Raw genomic sequence first — 23,422 nt, forward strand, 5'->3', positions numbered from 1 at the left:
GAGTTCCTATCCTGGCAGCCCAGACTGAGTTTCTCTAACATTCACAGCACTAAAGCAGATGAAGTTTAGGCAGGGGCTGAAAGCAGTGACAGATGACTCTAGCATAAAACACTAAAGTGACCCTGACTTTAATGATGAGCTTACAGTTTATTAGTAATAACAATATCAGTACTTGTAGATAGCCTCTCACTTGAGCATTTCACTTCACCTTATTAATGCATATATCCTCATAACATTTAGAGTATAAGTGTAGGAGACATTTTAGTTCAAATTGCATCTGAGATAACAAACTGACCACAAGTCACATCTATAATAATTGGCTAAATAGTTTATATTAATTGGCTTTGTATGAGTTACTCTAGACTCCCTTAACATAACTCAGGGTAAAATTTATTCTTTTACTCATGGCACTCTGTCTCCTACAAAAGCCGCCAGACACACGGATGAGTCTGCAGGCAGAAACCCCTTTACCCACTAATGGAAAGTGCAGAATCCACTATCAGACCCGTATTTTTATGAACATGCATACTGAAATATGAAAATACTTGACTAATTTCAGAGGTCAATTTTGGTCTTACTGTATAACCTCTGGATCAAACCATTATATCTAATCACACATTTAAAACTTCAAATCATATGACTAACTTATTTTCCCTTGTTGTAGGGAAAGATTTCTAAGATACAGGTCACTTCTCAGCTTGAACATGAAGTCATGATTGGAGATGCCATTACCTTTTGAGAAAATACCACATAATAGCCAGTTCCTTTGGCTCGGCAGGTGAGCTTACAAACATCTCCAGGAAGCACTCCAGCATACTTGGGTACCCATTCAACAAAAGTTTTGACACCCTTTGCATCAGACTGATAGCCATTCCTTGCTTCACACTGTTCTTGTCGAAAAGATTTAGCTGTAGAATTATTCAAATCATTAGTGATTATTGCAGACCATGCTGTAAAAATCATTATGCACTCACACCTATTATTCCAATTTCTTTTTAACTTAATTTTTGAAGTTATAACACTTCACCTCTTTTTAACTTTTCTTAGCAATCTTCCCATGCTATGAAGGACTAAAGCTAGCATGATGGCTCATTTTTCCAGGACAAATTTCTTTTCATTTCAATGTCCTTTCTGTCTGTGGTCAGTGTAGGGACCGGGGAAGAATTACCATATTGTATGAATGATGAATGTCTTGCCTTGGTAAGCACATTTTAGAGAAAGTACAATAGATCTTTGTTGTTTCCTTTCTCAGTAGATGTTCAATATTTACTATCTATGAAAACAGAGGCTGGAGCAAGTATGTAACATACCATTTGCTGGGCAGGGTGCGACATTGCAGGAGCGATAGATGGCCCTCTTGCCAGTGCAGTACCGGCCGTTGTTTCTAGGAGCTGGATTGTTGCAGTGACGATACGCAAACTGAACGCCTCCACCACAGGTACGGGAGCACTGTCCCCAAGGTCCCCAGGACCCCCAGTTACCATGGCTTGATGCCTGAAACATACAGAACAGTAGGAGGTAAGGGTGTGAATAAAGGTGCTAAATCTCAGAGACACTGATAATGTTTTCCACAATTGAAAAGGCATTTTCTTGGTCATTTTAATTGGGGATAAAAGGCTTTGGAGCCTTCTTTTTCCCAGTGAAATTTATTTCTGTCTTTTATCTGCAGATTGATGGCACCTGATTTGGCACTGTGCATGCAAGCGCAATCTAGGCCTTACTCTTAAAGCCAGCTTCAGCCCATTCATGGAAGACACACATGCACCAGAAATATGGACTATATTCTCATGTGCTGCTCTCTTATTTTTTGCTATTCCCACCAACAGGCCCCCATAAACTAGCTCCCAGAACATGTTCATAAGGCTACCTGCAAATAATAAATGCAATTATTATGATGAATAGGTATTGCTCTAAACAACATATACAAGCAATCTTAAGCATACCTCAATGTTGAATTCTAAAGGACGAGAGACAAAATCCCTTATGTTGATGAGTTTTGTTTCCAAAGACCTACTTCACACACATGCTACAAATACAACAAACCACCCATAGTTTTGCCAAATGAATTATCTGTCCAAATTGCAGTAGTAGTCTCCTAAGTCTAAGTGTAGGTGATCGTTGCTGTTTTTCCCTTTGTAAATAAATCATATTGAATTTCAGAGTGTTTTAAAGGCAGTAAATGAAGGCATAAAACAAAAATGTTGGCAGGGAAAGTGGAGTAAAAGTTCCTTCTGAACCAACTAGTTAATGTTTCAAGAGTACTGGCAAGAGGTGGAGCCGTCAGATAGTTTGCAACTCTGCTATTTTGGCTCCCTAAATACAATATTGCAACAATTAACAGACATTGCATGAAGAAATATACCATTCTATAAAAAACAGTGTTATAAAGGCTGTAGCTTGATTTGAATGACTCTCGTATTTTGTAAGTATCTTCGCAAAGCTCTGCAATTCTGTCTCTCTCCTGTAGGTATAACAGAAGGGGCAGTGCTACTTACTGTCTTCCAAGTTAATTTCAAAGCATTTGAACTGTGCAGTTGTCTCATGAATCTGGCCACTCTCTTGAGCCTGGGGACTCTTAAGAGGTATTAAGTTGACAGAGGGGACTCTGTCACTGTAAGTACAAACTATCTGATCCAGAAATTGTATCCTGTATGAATTTCATTGATCTTTCTCTTCACTACAGTTAGGTCCCTGGAGACTTCTGGATGAGGGCTGTGAACTAAATTTACAGATTTAATTTACCTCAGAGTCCGTTGCCAAGAAGTCAGGGAGCTATGAATATTTCCTTGAGAATCTTTCCACACATTCTGAGACCTGACTTATTGAATGGGTGAGTCCTCTAGTCTGAAGGGGTGCTCTCAGTTTTCCATGATCCAAGGCTTCCGTACTTCAAGAAGAAAACCTCCTGAATGAAACTTCCTGAAACTCAGTAGCATTTTTCCTGCATCCCTTACCAGTAATGCTCCAATTACATGCTAAAATATAAGGTAACTTTCAATCTGACTTTTGTCAAGTCCCTTTCACTCCCACAAAAATCAGTGCCTTTGAGGGTTACTCCTTCTAAAATTCCCTAGGGTCACAGCAGGTAACTTACCGAGTAGTATTTTTTCTTGGTTTTGTCAACACATTTTCCCTGGAGGCATATCCTCCCTTTTCCACATGGTGTCCCTTCCACAGCAGGCAGCTTCTTAGTCAGACAAACCATCTGACCTTGACGAACAACTGCACACCACAGGCGAGAGCACACATCCATACCGGGACACACTGTGTATTCGGATCCAAATGCCAATTTGCACTGACGAATGGCATCGTAGGTTTGTCCTGGAAGCTCCTCGGGGCCCAGGATCTGCTTTCTTGGTTGGTCCAGCAAACAGTTACCTAAAAGAGCAATACAATCTATTATTACTCATTACCTAGTTTTCTCTGCAGTGCTACAAGTCTGTCATTCATGTTACAAGAACTGATAATGACAGTGAACCTCATTCAAAGGACACTGATGTCAGTGGAAAGGCTCTCTGAGGTGTCATCAGGTTTTGTACAAGGTTATATTATTGCAACTGCTGTGTCTCCCAGGAGTATACCAGGTGCCAAGCTATTTCCAATCCAGGAGTGTAAACGAGTTTTATTCAGGTCTCTTTGCTCTTTCATTCTGTTTTCCTTTATTTGAATTGACTCCAAATACATTCCACTCTATCAATATGTGGAATCAATTTAAGGAATGATCAAGACTCATGGCAAAGTAAACAAAATTCCCATTTGAATTTTGAGCCAGAACATCAGTAATGCTGAGAAAGGGAAGCCAGAAAAATCACAAAGAACAGACATCTAGCCCATGAGGCACTTGAATACAACCACCACCAACAAAAAAAAACACCACCAACAATAAAAACAAACAAACAAACAAACAAAACACAAAAAAGATCAAAGGAAAAACAGAAGTTGCATATCGAAACTAATGGTGGTGGTAAATCTGGACTGGGCTTCTCTTGTAAAGAATGATAGTTGGCGGCTTCTGGAATTAGCTTGAAGAAGGCTATAAATTTTATAGAAAAATGCACTCAAAAAAAAAACACAACAAAAAAAAGACAGACAAGGAAAAAATAGCATAAAGATAAAATACAGAATTGAATATGTGTGTTGAGATATACTGCAGAAGTAAAAATTTGTCTGGCACACTCTAAAAATGAGAATTTGCATTTAGGTTCTAGACAAGCTACTAATAGATTTTTTTTTTTACTATTGAAAAAACTCAGATGTTGACATGCAGAACTATTTATTCAGCATAACCTCTTTTACAACCCATGAAAGGGATATGTGGTCTGGGCAAGCTTCACTTATCCTTGGCCAAAATAACTTACCACAATTTACATCACTTTGCAACATACACCAGTATTCTTCGGTTGGATCATGAGTGAAAAAGGGCTATCTAGAAAAACTTCACTATTTAAACTAACTGGAACTGAAATTCAAGCTATAGCAGTGAATTTAAGTAAATCAAATACCCCATTACTCAATGGCTTGTGTTTTCCCTCCAGAACATACACTGTAGCTATTCTCTTTTTTTTTTTTTTCCTCTTAAGGCTAAGGACAATTAGCCAAATGAGCCAAAAAGTCTTTCTACATCATCGCTTACTACCAAAAAGCTATCTTGTTAAACTTGCTGTTCTATTTATCCTTTGCTGACCCAGATTTACTCTAGCCTTATCTTTCACCTGGATTATGCTAGCTTAAATAAAGACAAGGTGTGCCAATGCTAACTGATGAGCTGGGTACCATGAGATAAAGACAATTAAAACTATCCTAGCATTCAAAGTCTTTTATAGAATAAAATGTTAAAGACATGGTAAAAAGTGAGGAAGTGCAGATTTTTTTCTTCCTGGGGTTGTCAAAAATCTATTTTTTAAAAGCAAGAACAGCAATTCACTACATTATAATGTACAGAACATGTATGTACTACTACTCTCATTTTTTGTCCTGAGTATCAAAGAACATTAGGGTGCCTTGGTCTAGAGCAACATACTTGACTGATGACAGTATTAATCAAGACACCTCATTCTCTTTCCTCAGTGTTATGTGCAATATAGCCTGGAAGGCAGAATAAAATTTGTGCAGGAAGCAGATAACCAGGATATAAATTAATTAAAATATAAATAGTCCTTTTTTTTTTTTTTTTTTTTTTTCAGGTTACAAAGAACACCAAGCACTCTGACTAAACACAATAAATTGCAAGCAATAATACTACAGTCTAGTGGCTGGCATGACAATAAAGGCAATTATTATCTTAGGAAAGAGTTGGCTAAAAACAGATGGAAATAAATGTCACTGTATTCTGGACACTAATTGAACATTTTCTTTCTAAATGTCAAACTGCTGTCTGGGGTCATCTTATGAGTGTAAAACAAATGGTGATATGATGATAACGATGATTAGAATTCTCAGAGTGGGCCTCAGGAGACAGGGAATCAGCACCTTGATCATCCCCAGCCCTCCTGGTTGACCTTGGGTGAGATATTTATACTGAAATTTATTTAGCTGACCATAACTGTATGTGATGCTGGTGTCTGCAATTCAGTCAGCTGTCAGATGTTTTACTAGTTAGTACAGGCAAATGAGCCTGTGGTGTAATTCACTGCCACTAATGCAACTGATGACATCAAACCACTAATGCCATTGATGACACCCCTCCATGATGCGATAGGAACGTAAATATCTACTTTAGGTATAGCAACCTACATAGCAAATATACACTTTTAATAAGATGAGTCCACTTATCAATACAACTTTCCAAATATATAAAATACAAATCTCAGTTCTTGACAAATGGATGTCACAAAATTCAAGAGTTAAGATGATGATGTTTGCTGTTGGAGTGGTATACAGTGAGTATCTAAATCTATATGGATAACTTACTTAAAGCTTTGATACAACATTGACTACTTGTTTATAATAAAATACCACTCAAAGATCCAGGTTTCTGGACTTTATTCACATTTCATTCTGTTTAGTCATAAGGAGCAGCAGATGAAGTACTTCATATATTTACTTCCTCACACCAATACTGCCATTCCTGGTTTGTCACAAAGCACACTGCATAAGCTCATGCCCATTCAGACCAAAAGCACTGTGCAGAGTGCTTATGTTGCACATTAAAGAATGGAAGAGTCTCTTCTTGCTCAGTGTTTCCCACATAAACTTCCTGTGACTATACAAAAACCACTCACAAGCATCTTAAAAGAAAGCCTGGTATATGAAGATCTACATTTTCTCATCCTTCTGTTGTAACCGATATTTTGTGCCTTCTTTGACTACATTATGCCTGCAGCACTCCTCAAAATTACATCTGAACGGGTAATTTTTTTGTTCTCTGCTAGCAGCACTTGAGAGATATAGGATTTTCTCCTTTCAATAGGAAGACTGCAAAAGAGCACCTTATCTAAAACAAAAAGGGAGAGAAAGCACGGTAACTACACAAGTAGTAAGTAAGTACATCTGCCACAGCTAAGGAAAAAAAAAACTAAGAACCCCAAAAGCAGAAGTATGCTCATTCTGAAGGAAACATGGAAATATGGCACATTTGTGCTGTTTTATTATCAGCCCAAAGCAGTCTGAAAGGCGGCGTCATGCTCTACTAGGGTTCTGTGGCTTTTGGTATACTCAGTATGTGTTACAAATGAGAATTACAGAGCTATGGATTTATTCACTGGCTGGAAGAAAATAAAACCAGAAGCAGTTCCATTCCTATAATAACGCATGTCCTCTCAGCACAATAATTTGAAGAAACTGCACTTTAAATCATTGACCTTCATCATTATTTCATAGATTGTATTTGTGTTCTGCCAAGGCAAATCTTTGATTTAAAATAAATAGCTAAAAATGATAAACTTCAACAGAAAAGGAAAACTGTTACGTAGACAATGTCTCTAAAGGCCTAATCTATCAAGAAAACAGATTTCCTAAAAATTGTAGTTTTGAAATTGTACCAATAGTGTCAGTAACAAAATTAGTTCACAGATCTGACTGGAAGCTCACATTTTCTGTGAGTTATTTCATCCTATTGATAACTCTTCGAGACTACACGCCTGAGTGGTAACTACTCATGAGTATCAGAAAGGGCAATATACCCTAACCCATCCGTTAACAAACTGACAGATCCTAAGCACTTTGTGTGCAGCAAAGAATACATGACTTTGTGAAAAGTGTCAGCAATGGAGGACTGCTAAACTTCTTGTGCAGGAAGGCAACACTCATGCTGAACGTGGAGACCATAATGCAGCCCTGAAGGATTTGAAGCTCCTACCAACTTGTGCTGAAAAAAATGGCAAAATTATATTTTTAGACCTGTAGGATAGTTTGTTACAGCCTAGTTTATTTCCATGTTGAGACTAGGATATCGATCATGGATAAGAGTCCAAATTTCAAGCATTCTGCATTGCAAACAAGCCAAAGGTGAGGTGTGTGGGAGAAATGCTCTTTCTTTTTGTTACTGTTGGAGGAAGTAGCTGGCTGGATGCATAGGGAAGTGAAAAATCCAGATCACAAAAAAGGGAAAAAATGAATACAACATTTCAGTTTGGATAGGAGATGAACAGAAGAGAATAGATATAGATAGATAGACATTCATAGATCTTTACACTTTGTACAGGGTCATACATGGGTGGTGAGGAAGGTCCCTTTTATACCCCAGTGAACACATACTGTAAAACTCCCAGGTGAGAAGAAAGGCAATGAATGTAACTAAACTCAAAAAGGAAAGATTTCTTCACATGTGGAAACTAACTTGGTAATATTAAGTCAATGCCAGAGCAATATGGACCATAAAATCGGACAGCACAGATTAATGGATCTAATAAAATTGGAGAGAAAAAATGAAGTCATTCTCCAGATAGGAGAAAAAAGGAGAAAATATTTCAGAGAGCACTAAAATTAGCCAACACAATATTTAAAAGCAAAAACTTTACATTCAGCAGACTTACCATACTTTTTATCCATAAGTATTTCAGTTACCATAACAACTTGATCCATTCATTCAATTATGTCATTTTTATCTCAGCTTTTTGGAATTTGAATGGTTTAAGAACTGCAGTTGCTTTGGAAGCACAATGAAGACTTTAAAATTCATTTAAGAGTGCAGACTATACTTTATTATTACTACTTGTTGGAAAAAATGAAAGTTTTGTACTTATTCTCCAAAGGGTAAATGACATGTTTATCGAATATTACTTATATGACTTGGAGGGTAAGCTGCTGGGGCAGAAGCAGACTTTTCTCATATACAGCATAGAAGAGTCTTAATACTTGCTTATGGCTCCTCTAATAAACATAATAAATACTGTAATAATAAATGCTGTAAATGGTAAGAAGAACACATACCCTTTGCTCATATCTGTAGTCTAATGCTATGTAGACCATAGTAACCTCAATTGCTATGAGGAAAAGGAATTTGTTTGTGTCTTCTGTTTAAAATACTCTCTGAACTCCTATCTGTGGCATTAGGGAAGAAAAGTCTAATTTCATGTTTAAAAAAGAAAAAAAAAATACTCCATGTTTCAAAACAAATTACTGCCAGCACACATTCCATCAACTCTTTTCTTTTCTCTTGCATTTGAACCATGCAAAGTGGGGGTGAGACCCTGACAGCCTTTTAGACCTTTGCCTTGTTTTGCAAGCACTTCCAAGATAGTCCTGAAGATGAGCAAGGAATGAAAAAGCTGGCATAAAATGTTCTTATTCCAAAAATGGACTGCAGCAAAAACTGACGCTAAGCGTGTGAAGCAAAAGATACATACCATGACCATCATCAAAAAACTCTGTTATAGTTGCTGAAGTGCACTTGGACCAGGGTTTGGAAGCATCAATGCTAGTCAGAATGGAGGACATAAGGCGCTTATCTTCCATGGAGCCAAAGTTCTCCTCACAAAATTTGGAGTCATCATGGGAAAGACCAAGCAAGTGGCCTGTAGAAATGAAACAAATAAATAAAATGAAATGATTATCCATAACAGAGTTTACCAGCTGGAACTCATAGTCAAAGTAAAATGAAATGCATTATTTGTTCTCAAATTTCCAACAGCAGCCCAAATCTGGCCACTTAAAATCTGGTATCTCTGCTCAAAAATAAAAAAGCTGTGATAATTTATATCATTACATATAGCAATGCCAGCAGCTTATATGCCATCAAATTGTGCTGATTTAGATCTGATGAAGACTACAGTGAACAGTACTTTTTTATATTAGCCATGAATTTAGTCCTCAATGTTTACCAAATCATCTACAGCAAGAAAGACTAATACTTCACGCTGTAAAGAAGTTATGTGACTGTTCAGAAAGATGTTGGAGGATTTTTCTAAATGAACACAACAGCTTGTATTTATGGAATAACTAAGCAAACCGTATGTGACTTCTTATACTGCACTCCATATTCAATTGTGAGCACCTGAATGAACCATGAGTCAGCAGTGTGCTCAGGTGGCTAAGAAGGCCAACAGCATCCGGCATTGTATCAGAAATAACACGGCTTGCAGGACTAAAGAAATGATTGTCTCTCTGTACTCAGCTCTGGTGAAGCCACACCTTAAATGCTGTGTTCAATTTTGGGCCCTTCACTACAAGAAGGACATTGAGATGCTGGAGTGTGTCCCAAAAAGGGCAACAAAGCTGGTGAGGGGTCTGGAGGCCAAGTCTTTTGAGGAACGGTTGATGGAAATGGGATTATTTAGCCTACAGAAAAGGAGGCCTAGGGGAGACCTAATCTCTCTCTGCACCTACCTCAGAGGAGGCTGTAGCAGGGTGGAGGCAGCCTCTTTTCCCAAGCAACAAGTGATAGAACAAGAGGAAATGGCCTCAAGTTCCACCAGAGGAGGTTTAGGTTGAATATTATGAAAAAATTCTTCACTGATAGGGTTGTGATGCATTGGAAGAGGTTGCCCAGGGCAGCAGTTGAGTCACCCTCCTTTAGAGGTCTTTCCCACACTAAATGATTCTATGATTCTACCCTCTACAACACATCAAACAATCTGAATAATGTTTTCCAATAGCCTCTTCTATGTATTGTGTCTTATTTTGTGGGAGGGTGCTTTTTAGTATTGTTTTGGTTAGGGCTTTAGTTTTTATTTTTAAATGTATATAGTATTGGGTATTTAAACTACAGAACACAAAACAATGTGAACACAGAACAGCACATGATGTAACTTGCAAAAATCCTGAATATCTGGTAGAGTTCATTTCAGTGAGAGATTATTTCCTATAAATGTGGCAGCAACTTTCACTGTAGTTCAAAGATCCCTACCTTCTCTAGCCTTTGGGCAACAATAACAGATTGTAGGCAACCCACTTTGTACCCTCTGTAAACATCCTGTTTAACATTTCCATGCCCACAATGGATTATCTTATTGCCAATTTACTATCCAAGAGGTAGAAGACTGAATGGATACCAAAGCTGGAGGGAGCTCAAGCCTGAACTTAACATTCACGGTCTTTAATGCAGCCAAGGAGATGGTTAGTTGGACATCCAGAGTTTGACCAAGAGGGCTTTAACGATAAAGGCAAAGACCACCAGCCCATCACAGCCACTGCAGAGGAATAAATCTGACATAGTTTTATGCTTTGGTATAACTGCTGTACCCTAGCTTAAAGGTGGCAAAACTAGGAACACTGATGGCAGAATATCGTACTCTGATATCCACAGTAATAGCCATGACAACAATAATAATAATTACAATGCCTACAATACTGACTGGAAAAAGCAGAATATCAGCAAATATCTATTTGCCTTATATAAATTTTCTGATATGTTGTTATTATCTGCTTTTGGAGAGAAGCCAAGAGGAAAGAGAAGGAGGCAAAACTCACTGTCTAACCATACTTGAGATTAGGAAAGTAACTATCTGACCAGAAATATGTGATAAGGCTGCAGAAGACCAGAAATCATGGTTTCTGGCAGCCTTACTCCCAGTGATGCTGGGTTCCTGACCTAAGGATGGAGCTACAAGAGATGTGACACGAGGACCTTGATCTGTCATTTCAGTTCAACCAGTGATGACAAAGAGCAGCCAGTCTTACTTCCACAGCTACTGAATCCGCACTGGAGGGGAGGTGAGAAGGAGAACGAAGAGAGCATTTATCTTTTTTTCCTCTCTTCTGCTATGCACGCATTATCGTAGAATCACAGAATCATTAAGGTAGGAAAAGACCTTCAAGATCATCTGGTCCAACCATCAATTAACCAACATCAACCAACTACAGCTACTATTCGAAGAAAAGGCCCTGTACAATTATACATGATATCTAGAATTTATTCAAGCTACCTGGGTTAATGGTGATGAGAGTCAAATAATTAATACCCTTTCCTTTCCTTGCTGCTATTTGCTATTGCCATGCTGCACTGCAGCACCCACAAATATATTCCCACAAGAACACAGTGATTCAAACTTTTCTATGAAAGGCATGTCTAATTACTCATATGTTTCATATGCTAGATTCAGGACTATTATTTTCTTATAGGTAAAAACACTTTCCTCTGGTGATACTTATTATATATGGGCCAGATAATGCTACTTTTATTTTGCACTGTCACGCAGGCTGAATGTTAGCAGGTACACGTCAAATTTCAATCTGATATAGCATTATAAAAATACTTGCTCTGAAGAGATGACATCTTTGTTTTATTTAAGCCAAAAGCTGGTGTTGAGCAAAAGAATTCACTAGTAGGACTATTATTTCAAACAGACACATTTCTCTGACAAAGTAACCAAATAATCAGTGCATCACTTCTAACTTCAAACAAATTCTCTGGGTGTCACAGGCTAAACATTTAATGAATCAGCAGTTACTGTGCCAATGAGGGCTACCTCCAACTTTGCCAAAGTCTTAATATGCTGACAATGAATATCTTCAGGAAATGTGAAGATGGTGTTGGTTTTGGCTGCCTTTATATACGATGTTATCACTATGCTTGTATTCATGCTAATGCAGTGAATGGCACCAGGTCACACCTCATCTCTGAGAAGAACAACAAACACAGCTGACATGTTAATGAACCTCAACAAATGTCTAGTAGTAATATAACTAGAACTATTTTCTGCTGACATTACGTAACTCTTTGTAGCAAGTTTCACCAGTACTCTGCAAACATAAGCAAACATTTACTGGAGAGGGCTTTAGACTCATCCACTAACTTTTGTTGAGGTACCCCTGTATATACAGTGTGGTTCCACACTTCAATCAGGTCTGCATATACAGTGTTTTGCTGAGTTGTTCAGGAGTTTCAGCCAGTTTCTTGTGATTTGCTTGAATCTGTCCACTTGAATATGCATATATTTCCAACCAATTAAACAGAAATATTTGCACAAAATAAGCCCAACAAACATGAAAATACCACATTGATTAGACCTAAGTCTCACAATAGCAACCTTCTCTGAGACAGCTTGTATGCTTAAAGGTCGCAGGAAGAATTTGTATTTATTGTCCCAAGATGGCTCATAGTTGTAACACTGCAAGAAATTACTTCACTGCAGCATGTTTGTGAAACAAAGTAATGAGGTTCTGTTAGTGAAAAAGAAGTTTCATTTTAAACTACTGGACTTGGTACTGAACAGCTCTGTGTGAATAACAAAAGCTGGAGGACAGTTCTAGAAGGTACGGCTGAGTAACGTTATATGTCACAGAGTGCATTTTTGGTGTAGGATATGAATAATAGTTGGATCTGAAACAGCAATTAGAGAGCCTAATTCTTCAGAGTGCTCAACATTTTGTACTATCATTGAGAACTATTCCAAACTCAGTGATATGAAGTATTCAGTCTTGTAGGGCAGAATTCAAGTTTCTTAACATTAACACTCTCTTGTACCACTCTGCAACGCTCTTCTTAAGATACAGCTTCACTCTCTATAAGAACCCCTTTCTTGCCTAATCATTCTTCAGTATTCATAACTGACAGAAATCCTACATGAAAACTTTTTTTCCCACATTTTTTAGCCCCTGCTCCTTTTGCAATGAGATTTGTAAAAAAACCTTAGCTTAGACTACCTAGCTGTTGGAGCAATCTGGTCACAGCACATTAAACCATGGATATCCTATAGCTGGGCAATGTGAATGCCCCATGCGCAGGCCAGGGAGTACGTCGTGCTTGAGCTTGCTCCTGGCTTCCAGGCCTAAAGATGGCGTAGTTTTTGTGCTTCTTTACTCTTTTCTCTCCTGCCCAACCATCCTCTCTTGTGTCCTGTGAGTTGAGCACAATGAGGATGGACCTCTCCCTGGACAGGAATCAGCACAGGTGATGTTGGGGTGTTGGGGACCTGGCAGTGGAGCAGCCTGCTGAGGCTGAGGGAAAGCCCTGACCAAACTGAACAGCCCTGAGCTACAATGCCTCCGAGATGCACTGTCTCTACACAGAATTTAACTCCTGAACTGCATACTGAAATTGGTTTACTTCCTTTCATTTTTCCTCCTGCGTATAGGACAAAAAAGAATATCCATCATAAACAAGGAGCAACCTTACAGTCAAATTTCAAGACCTTTTCTTTGAGCAGAGAGGCTTCAAGTTTCTCCATAAAATGGTTGCAAATTAATCTCCCTCTTGGAAATGGCTGGACAGTCTCTGTAGTTCAGAATAAATAAGATGAAATGCTTCTCAGGCAACTATTCAACACAGAACATTTCAGCCTAAATACTTTGGCAAGAGTACAGGAAACTGAAAAAGGGTCATCTTCTGGAAAGTGTCAAGCTACTGGCTTCACCTTTAATTAGAGTGCACTGTAACTTCTAAACTTCATGGTGATAAATGAGGTGAACTGAGGACATACCTCATTAAAAGTGTCTACTTTGTCATATTAAATTAGGCCATTGTTCTAATGCATGATGAGAACTAGACACTAGACACTAGACACAGCATACCTAAGCTTTTTGAGAAGCTTCTCAAAGTATTTGTAAATGTCTCTGGCTACTTTTAAAATTTTCAAAAAAAAATCATTGAACAATCATAAGAAAAGAAGTAGTGAATAATTTCCAAAATACTGAACTCTGATTGTCTGGATCTGACCTTCTAAATAAGCCATCAGTGACATGAGTGAAGGTAATATCTGTTCATGGCATTAAATATATGAATTCTATCTGTCCATACTGATTTGCCTGTTAACTTTGTATGTATATTTACAAACACTGAGAATGCAAATTTTAAAGAATTTTATGAAACTAAAATTCCCAATTCTTATAACAACCTAAATTTTTCTCCATCCTAACTTCTACTTTTAAAGCATTACTGCCAGACTCAATACAGATTAAAATATATGACAAACTTCCAACGACTCTTAAAACTGTTTTGGCTTCTCATTAGAAACAATCAAAATTCAAAATATCACAGCAACCTGTGATCTCCAAGGTATGCTCTTTTTAGTACAGATGTAACAGGAACAGAGTACTTCTGCACCGGTGCCATTCATCCTTTTGGATCTAAGAACTAAAGTAGGGACACTTCCCTTTCTACTTGGAAAGTCTGTCCTTTTCCCACTCACATGCACGAGCATGCTCGTATTATCATCACATATTGCTCAGGATATTAGGGTAGTTACTGGCATTTACTGGTAGGGTGCTTCTTGTCATAAGAACCAAAGTGAAAAGGTTATAGGTGATTCTTCAGGAGATCCTCTATGTAAGCATGAATTAATTCCAGTGAAAGCTTTGGGCAAAAGCTAAGAGATGTAAGGAACACAAATTTTACAATGAAAGCTTTGAAAAATTATGCCAAATTTAGGGAACTTCAAACCAGGCTATTCAAAAAAGAAAAAGGGCTCCCAGCAGCTGTGTAAAATGATGACTGATTGAGAACGGGTTAGTAGATCATCTATGTTTTCTACTTAATGAAGCATCTTACTGGTGTTGACAATTCCCACTGTGTGAAAATGACATAATATAATTTTACCAGCAGGATGGTGTTTAGTTCAGTTATGCTGTAGGAATGCACAAAATGGTAAAAGAAACAGATGGAGAGGAAGCAGGGGTTTACCCTTCATGCAAATGAAGAGGAGCTAGTCTTCTTGTAGATCGTTCCCTTCCCAAATGGCCAAAAGACCAACCGGCTAGAAGAACTGACAGCTTTTCCTAACAGCCTTTTGTCTCCCCCTGAAGTAAGAGCAGGTGTGACTACATCAGTAAACTGGCAGAACAGCATGAAAGCAACCTGCAGACTTTGGACCCCAATATATTTTGGAATGTAATCTGCAAGGGACTCTTGGCACAGCTCAGTCTGTTTAGATCCTCAAACAAGAAATGAAAGAGTCAGCAGCAGCCATCAGCCCCTGGACCCTAGTTCACCTCCACTTTCTGCATTCTTGATAGTGAACTTTGCACTGTACAAGCTTCCTTACCCAAACAACTACTGAAGGCCAACACCTACTACAGCCCAAAAGGGAATAACCCCAATGGGATCAAAAAGAATTCCTGCATCTGGTAGGAATGGGGTATATATTCCTGAATTAAGGTGGGAATACTCCAAAGCATTTATGGCAAGTCAGCTAAAATTTCTGTCCTCGCTAAGTATCAGGATGCAAAGAGCTCTGCTGGTAAATCTGGCGCACATCAGAACCATGTTAGAAATGTGGTAAAGCACATTATACAGCAGGAGCACTGGGAAGCAAAACAGAAGTTTGGATATTTCCGAATTTTCTTAAAATATGTTGTCAGACTATCTGTAGAGGTTCTCTGAGTCAATAGTGTGCAAAAATTACAATAATCTCATTGATATCTCAAGCATAGTAATACAGAAAGCAAAAAGCAGCACCAATGTATGGCAAGTAAAGGCCAGCTTTTGCTAAAATGTAAATCATGATGGTTCATTCTTTTGGAGGGAACACCCTTGTTTATGGACATACCAAGATCTCTAGAGCTTGATCTGAAAAGCATACCAAAGTATTGCTGTTGCACTGAATTTGACCACAGCACACATGCAAAGTGACACAGCACATTAAAAAATGCTACAGGCATTGTAATTTGTTTTCTTAGAAAAGCTCAGTGCAGATTAAGCACGTGTTTTTTAGTGAGCTCATGCCTTTCACCTAATTTTCAGTGGGGATGGCTGAGGTACAACAGAAGGTCAAGTGACTTGCCCAAGGTTACCCAGTGAGTAACCGTATCTCCTGGGATCAGGATTCAGGAACCTCCTGGCTCAACATTCCTTGGTCTAATCACCACCCCATGCATTCTGCGCAACGCTCTTGCTCTCTCCTTTTCTAATAACAGATTGCATGCAGTAACTCTTTTAAAATAAAGCCATTTCTTTCTGCATGCACTATTTTTCCAATTTGTGCAAGTACTTGGCTCCTCATTAAGAACTGCACACTGGTATCACTCATAGATAGAAATCCTTTTGAAGTCATGGGAATTTTGAGTAACAAATGATGAACCTAAGCAATAACAATTAATAAAGTGTTTTTTTTTTTTTTTTTTTTTTTTTTTTTTACAAAACAGCAGTGTTTTGAATTACACAAGCTTACAAAAAACATGCACAGAATGTAAAACTGGCTATTCCCCTTTCTTCATACTTGAACTTTCCTTCCAATGTTCTTTTTCTTTGACTGCTATCCATCACTTATGAAAGGAAAAAAAAATCACTCTCTCTTTTAAATCCCCAGCCCAGAGGCAGTTTTTAATATTTCTGGCTTAAAAGAATTCTTCGGACTGAAAGAAACAATAGTCTGAAGTGCAGTTTCTTTTCAGGAGCAGACATAAAAAAAGCCACAATCAGACATTCATACACCAGTCCTGCAGACTTTACACAAAACAAACTTCTACTGAAATGTCCTGTTATAACAGACTTCTGTGGGAGATCTCAGATACACAACCCCAGTCAGACAGACAATTTGCAGGCAAGATTCTGTCCAGGCAATGCAGACTAGGCAATAGAAACCACTGCGACCACAAAGACTCAAATTATCATTAAAAGATGTGGTCCATGCTACATCTGCTATGCTATGGGCCATGTAGAAGAGAAGTCAAGATTTTAATGAAGTGGGATGTGGTGATTCCCATTTCATGTCTCCCAACTCAGAGTAACTCACAAGGAATATAATTTGCTGTTGCTCATTGTAAATGAATGAACTCCAGGAGAGTAGATAGTGGAACAATGAATACATTACATTGCTTGCTGCCTGTTTTTTGGGTAATTCTGCCTTCCTCTATATGGTTGGAGCACTGACTTCACAAAAACTACATGATAGTGTTTATCTGCCAAGGAGGAAAGTAATCCCTACTTTATTCTGCAATATGGAAGACGGTGGGTTCAGGCACACACAGACAAAGTGAACTTGTATTGATAATGACTGTTCTGAAACATTTGGCAAAACCCTGCTTCACTCTCAATTCCCTTATGGTTGCACAGATACTGATATTTCGCTCCACCTATTTTGCTTCTTGTTATGATGTTTCAGAATCCACAGCAGCTTCTCAAAGCATCTCACTGTTTAATCCAATTCTTCACGAGGTTACACATATACAAAGATCAACATAACACTAGAAAACCTCCGAAAACTCAGGCAATGCTGCTGCTGTGTCTGAGTCACTTCCTGAAGTCTCTGGTAGAGAATTTTGCCCTCAACCCCCTTGCTTCTGTTCAGGATAGCTTCACAGTTGGTGAGAAGGCAAAGATCCCTAATCTAGTCGGACTCAGCAGTACATGGTAGATAACGAAAAGCTCGAGCATATTCAGGTCCTGAGGACTCATTTTTTTCCATATCATACCAATTTCCTCCTTCCCTATCTCCAGTTATCCACACAAAGGCCATTACAAACTGGCTCAGCTTCACTAAAAATGCTAGATTTAATCACCATGTGTGCTGCAGGTGGAACAATTATTATGCCTTGCATATAACTGAAGTTAATCACACTGTTGTTGGACAAATGAGGAATTTTTAGTCAAAACTTTTAACCAGCACCCTTTTGTACATCAGATACTTGTGTTTTGAAACATTGTTTAAAGTTTCTGCCCTACTCTTCACCTCTCATTAAGTTTTGACTCTCCATCTTCTCTCTTAATCAAAGGGGATATGTTGATGAGGGCCTAAATCAAGTGCTGCTGCTAACAGAATTTAAAATAGAACCTTGAAAAAGGTTCAAAGAGAAGGAATCAAATAATACTGCTGATGTATGTCATCAGAGTAGATTTGGATGACTCTACATTCTTTCTCTCACACTCCCTTTTTTGTTGTTTTAAGAAAGCAACTCTGCCTAATTATCATTACCTGGATATTTGCCTAAACTTTGTCTGTCATGAAAGAAACATAATATGAAAGTCAAATATCCTTCACCATCTTTTCATGTTCCTCTGAGATTCTGTGCCCTTGGCAATGTATCCCCCTTGAAATGAAAGGCTACAAAAGATTTGTACTTGTCAAGTCTGAAGCTTTCTGTTATCTGCTTTATCTTGACAGCCTTGAAATCAAAGGGCTAAATGTTCAGCAGTGGCAAAGAAAAGATGACTCTGTATTTAATTACTTTGAGTGTATATAAAATGACCATGTGTGGTAAAACAGGGAATTAGAGTACTTTTTGGTTCTCCTATGTACATCAAAAGCAAGACTACTACTTAAACATCATACACATTGTTCTTGGTTTCAGTTTCTCCTGGAGAACGGTCAGAGTCATACTTTTTTTTTAATAAAGTTTACATAGGTTAGATGTGGTATAGATGGCCCTCTTTCTACAACTCTAATTCAGGCTCAGGCCCTGAAGAAATACTTTCAACCCCACTCAGAACTCTGTATAATGGTATTTTTGATGTATTTCAGTGAACTGCCTCAGTTCACTCCAGGAGCGATACCTCACTTCTGAAATGGTTTCCTTACATAAAATTGTGCTCTTTAATAAAATCACTACACTTTGTTGACAGCATTCATGTTATTTTTGTCTTCAGTGATGGTAGATGCCACAGAATGATGGCATACAGAAAAAGATTTGCCATTAAAAATGTTGTTCTCTAGTTTTAGTTTCTGTACAGGTCCTTGATTTTAGGTGTTCAACTATGTAACACAGCTGGAGAGGAGGCTGGAATAACATCACACAACCATAAAAAAATGAGGCTGAAAGGAGACCTTGAAAAGTCATCTTGTCCATCCCTCTGCCATGAGGTAGGATCAGCATCCCCTAAGCCACGGCTGTTTGGCCAGCTGACTCCTGTAAGCCTCCACTGATGGAGATTTCACAGCCTCCCAAGGCAATTCATTCCTGTGCTGAACTGTCTGTACGGTTAGATGACTTTGGCTAATGCTTAAAGAAAAGCTCCCCTGCTGCAATGCAAAGGCCATTACCCCTTGTGCTGTCCCAGGTGGACATGGAGAATAATTTATTATGTAAATTTTTGCAACTATTATTAGATATATTTGAAGACTGCTTTTATGTCTCCCCTTTAGTCTTTCTATCTCAAAAGTCACATGTTAGAGATAAAGAAAATTAATGAACAGAGGTTTAATTAGTTCCATGTAGAATTTTTTAAGCTATAATCTAAAAATAAAATACTTGGAAAGAAGATCAGTAAACCATATTACTCAGGAGGATACAAGGAGTAATAGCATGCCAGCACAATTACATAACAAAGAAATAGGAACTTTGCAAAAGGTCAAATGGACAAGAAGGCAGAGCTTTCTCTGTATCCCCTCTTAAAAAAATAATCTTTAAGATTGATGGAAAGAATAAAGATGCATATAATTTAAGTTATTAAACTCATGTAATTTTCACTGAGCTAAACTGGAGTCTTGCCTGCTTAAAGACTGCAGAAAGGATGCTTTTGTGTTTAAGGAGCAGATTGAAACTCAAGAGGCAAATTTAATCCTTGGCTTTCCTTAAGACTTAGTTTGTGATTTTGGCAGTCACCAAATTTCTGTATCTCAATTACCGATTGATAAAATGGGCAGTAGCTCCAGTTCTTTTCTCCTGAACTCTTCTTATTTTGTTTTTGTAGATGATACACCCTTCAGGCTGGTGGATTGTTTGCACTGAAGCATGCAGGACTCCAGCATAGGAAGGGCTGAAGTCATCAGAGCCTTCTGAAAGCTACTGCATGACAAAACACAACACCAGGCTTCTAAACAGAGAATTGTCATATATTGCGTATATCCCACCGTGAGAGATGTTAAACGTAACTTGAAATGGGTTGATTGTATCTTTCGAAGATGTTATACTACAGATCTTTAGGGGATGCACAGGCTGGTTTATAATTCAGCATCAGAAAAGCAATAAAATCTCCTATCAAAAGGCTAGAGTATTAGAGTAAAAATTAAAATCAGTTATTTTTGTTTCCTGACAGTTATTTTAGTAAGGGATATATGGATTAGCAATATGCCAGCGCTGACCTATGAAAAAATGTTAAATAAATGTTGAGATCATGGGTAATCATGGGTTCTTTAACACTTTACTCCAGATGTTTCTGTGATGCAGGGAAGTACATGAAATAATGAAGCATCGTTTTTTTCTTTTTATAGTCCATAGTCTGATGATAACAAAGACTTGGAGAATATCTATATGCTGTGCCTAAGACAGTTCTGAGCAGAAGCTATGGAGTGCAGAGCTATGGAGGCATACTATGGAGTTGCTTAAAGTCCCATAAGACATCTCTGTGCCACAACATGGAGTTGAGCTCATGATTTCAAGAAAGAATCCAAAAGACTGTTTTTGTGACAGCAAAGCTACTACTGTCTAAACTGAAAACAATGCGTCCCCTGTGAGAAAATAACTGTATATGGATTTACCATTAGTGGCTGAATGTCTTGACAGGCTATGATTTTAAAATAACATTTATGATGTAAGCACTGCTACTCTTCATTCTGAGGAGAGACCACATTATCACTTTCAAAGCCACAAGATATCCTTGTTAGTACTGTTTTTTTGTTGTATTTTCCTCATTTTATGCACTTGACACTGGACAGAAATTATTCCTGATTTTGCTACACGCAACTAGGACAAGATTTGGGTTCTAGATGCTTTGTCAATCTTTATAGACAGGTCTTCACATCTTATTGTCATCTAACCAGTGTACTAAGAATTTGGTTGTATCTATTTCTTTCTGTGATTTTGTTTACAGCTCTTTAGAGATCTTGCCTGTTTATGCTGCTCATTCATATTCTCCCCCTCAAAAACCACCAGTTAAAATCCATCTATTTTTTCTAAAAGGAATAAAATAAACATTTAATACATAATGTGGTAGAAACCCTGGCAACTCAAGTAGCACGCTTTATTCCGCAGCAGGCTGCTTTTTGGCTTCCTGTGCATGTATCCAACCTGAGCTCTTGGGCTGTGCATTGTCCTGTTTGGTTGAGCTGCAGTTCCATTTACTTTGGTTGCCTTCCAGGGAAAGAACACAATCCTCAAAAATGCTCTTGGATCCTTCAGAGAGGAAACAGGAGCACTCAGGTCACCCTGAAGTCAAAGTAAGGACACACAGCCTTTCTTCGGAACAAGGCCATACTAATGATGCTGCATCTACTACAGATGCACACATGGCAGGGTTATTTAAAAAACTGCAGACAGTGTCTCCAGTATGCTTAGCAGCTCACCTTGCTCTTCATATTGACAAAAAGAACCAGCTTACGCTTTGAGCCCTGAGAATCCCCTCTGTCTTGCAGGGCATCTCCTACCCTGCAAGGTGAACTCCACTGAATAACTAAGCTGCTGTAAAATTAAAACTACACTCTACCCACAGGACAAGGGGGAACTTTAAGACTTCTGGATCAGAGGAAGAAATGTGGTCTCCAAATAAAATAAAGTAAGGTTTTCCTCAAAGTGCTTAACTAAAGAGTATCTGTGCCACACTTCAATTTTTCAGCCTTTTTTGACCTTTAATTTAATGTAAGTACTCAAGCAATTTTAGCTGTGTTTTCTTCTAAACATCTCCCACTTGAGGCCACACACACAAAGGTCATTCTGTGATTTGACACCCCTCCTTTCTTCAAATCTTATGGTGAGGAGAAAAAAAAGGGATGTTATTTTAAACAACCTCAAACTAGAGTTTTTTTGTCCATTAGGGTACTTATTTATCCAACTGTTTCAATTCTTGCCTTTTTTACATTGAAAATTATAGCTTTTATGGATTCCTATAAACTTCCAAGGTATGAAAATGGCTCGTTTTCAAAAATGTGCCTCTAGATTACTAAAAATAATTCAGTTGTGTTTACATTCTCTTTGAGTGGAATTCAAACTAATAATATGCATATTTTCTGTTCATCCCTATCTTGACTGATCTATGTTTCTCATTTTTAATCTATTGCACATATATCTATTGTTGATAAAATGACAGTCCAGACACATTGCCCATGGCTTCACACAACAGGAATACAACAACACAAGCGTCCCAAAAAGGTCCTTCAGACAACTATGACAATGCCCACAAACTGTCAGCAGTAAATATCATTTCTGGATGTCAGAAGATACAAGCAGTCCCTCTATCAGACTGGTGGCCTCTGCATGATAGACTAAGTGAGCCAATCTATCGTTTTGTCCCAGTTCTAGACCAGATTCATGATGAGTTGTCAGCTTTATGTCATCCAGGTTTGATGCCACTAAACTCTTCTGTTGTTAAGCTGTCTTTGATGTATTGCTGTACTTATCTCGAAATGCTCCAAACTAGCAATTTCAGAGAGCTTTTCTTTTATTACCAAACCATCTTGTTTATTGAAATAAAGTATCTAGTCTGGGGACTCACTGTGTTGTAAGATTTTATACTTTCATGCAACACATGATCCCTCTCCAGCTTCTGACCTCAATTCTTTGAGGTACTGTAAGCTGTAGTGTTGGTATCACTAATCATTGAAGGGCCTGGATACTAACATGCAAGCTGATTTTTCATACTTGGTGACCTCTGTTTGCTGAGCCAGGTATATAGCAAACACAGAACTCTTAGGCTCTACCTGCTAGCTACTTGAAAATTGAACTATTGCAATGATACTCCCAAAGCAAACTTTACTTTGGTTTGGCAAGAGGTACAAGGCAATTCAGAAATTGGCTCTCTCAAAGTTCTCCTTTCCTTGTTATTTCCTTCCAAGAATGTTAAAAAAAAAAAATGTTCTCCACTTTTAAATTGCTGTTCACTCACCAAAATGAATAGCCCACATACCATATGTATTTCTAGTGAACACAGGTCACGAAACATTAGTAAATTAAAAATAAGCAAGATGGCAGCAGTCTCCCTCAAGGAATGTATAATGCCAGAATACAAAATTTCTTCTGTCACTAATTCTATCTTAGATCTTTCTGAAGGGTACAAGTAGGGCTGCTACATTAAATTGCTGTGCACTGAAGTGAAGACTGAAATTAACTGAAGTTAAGCAGTTTTTTAAACAAATCTTTAGCACCTACATACTATTTCACTTATTTCAGGATTTAGATTAGTACCACATTTTACTATAAAGGTGGAATTTCAATACCATTAGAAAAATATTAGAATTCT

The 23,422-nt window shown here is 38.1% G+C and overlaps 1 protein-coding gene across 1 annotated transcript in view; it reads right to left on the reverse strand.

Annotated features, from left to right (window-relative positions):
• The window catches only part of ADAMTS5 (ADAM metallopeptidase with thrombospondin type 1 motif 5), a 44,478-nt gene that overhangs the window by 8,113 nt on the left and 12,943 nt on the right, over positions 1-23,422 (reverse strand). Inside the window, exons 3-6 of the mRNA XM_035545966.2 lie at positions 8,787-8,954; positions 3,095-3,378; positions 1,311-1,494; positions 733-908 (exon numbers count right to left, since the gene is read on the reverse strand). Coding sequence (XP_035401859.1) covers positions 733-908; positions 1,311-1,494; positions 3,095-3,378; positions 8,787-8,954 — 812 coding nt within the window. The remainder of the gene's footprint in view (positions 1-732; positions 909-1,310; positions 1,495-3,094; positions 3,379-8,786; positions 8,955-23,422) is intronic.

This window comes from Cygnus atratus, chromosome 1 (genome assembly GCF_013377495.2).
Source record: "Cygnus atratus isolate AKBS03 ecotype Queensland, Australia chromosome 1, CAtr_DNAZoo_HiC_assembly, whole genome shotgun sequence".
NCBI lineage: Eukaryota > Metazoa > Chordata > Aves > Anseriformes > Anatidae > Cygnus > Cygnus atratus.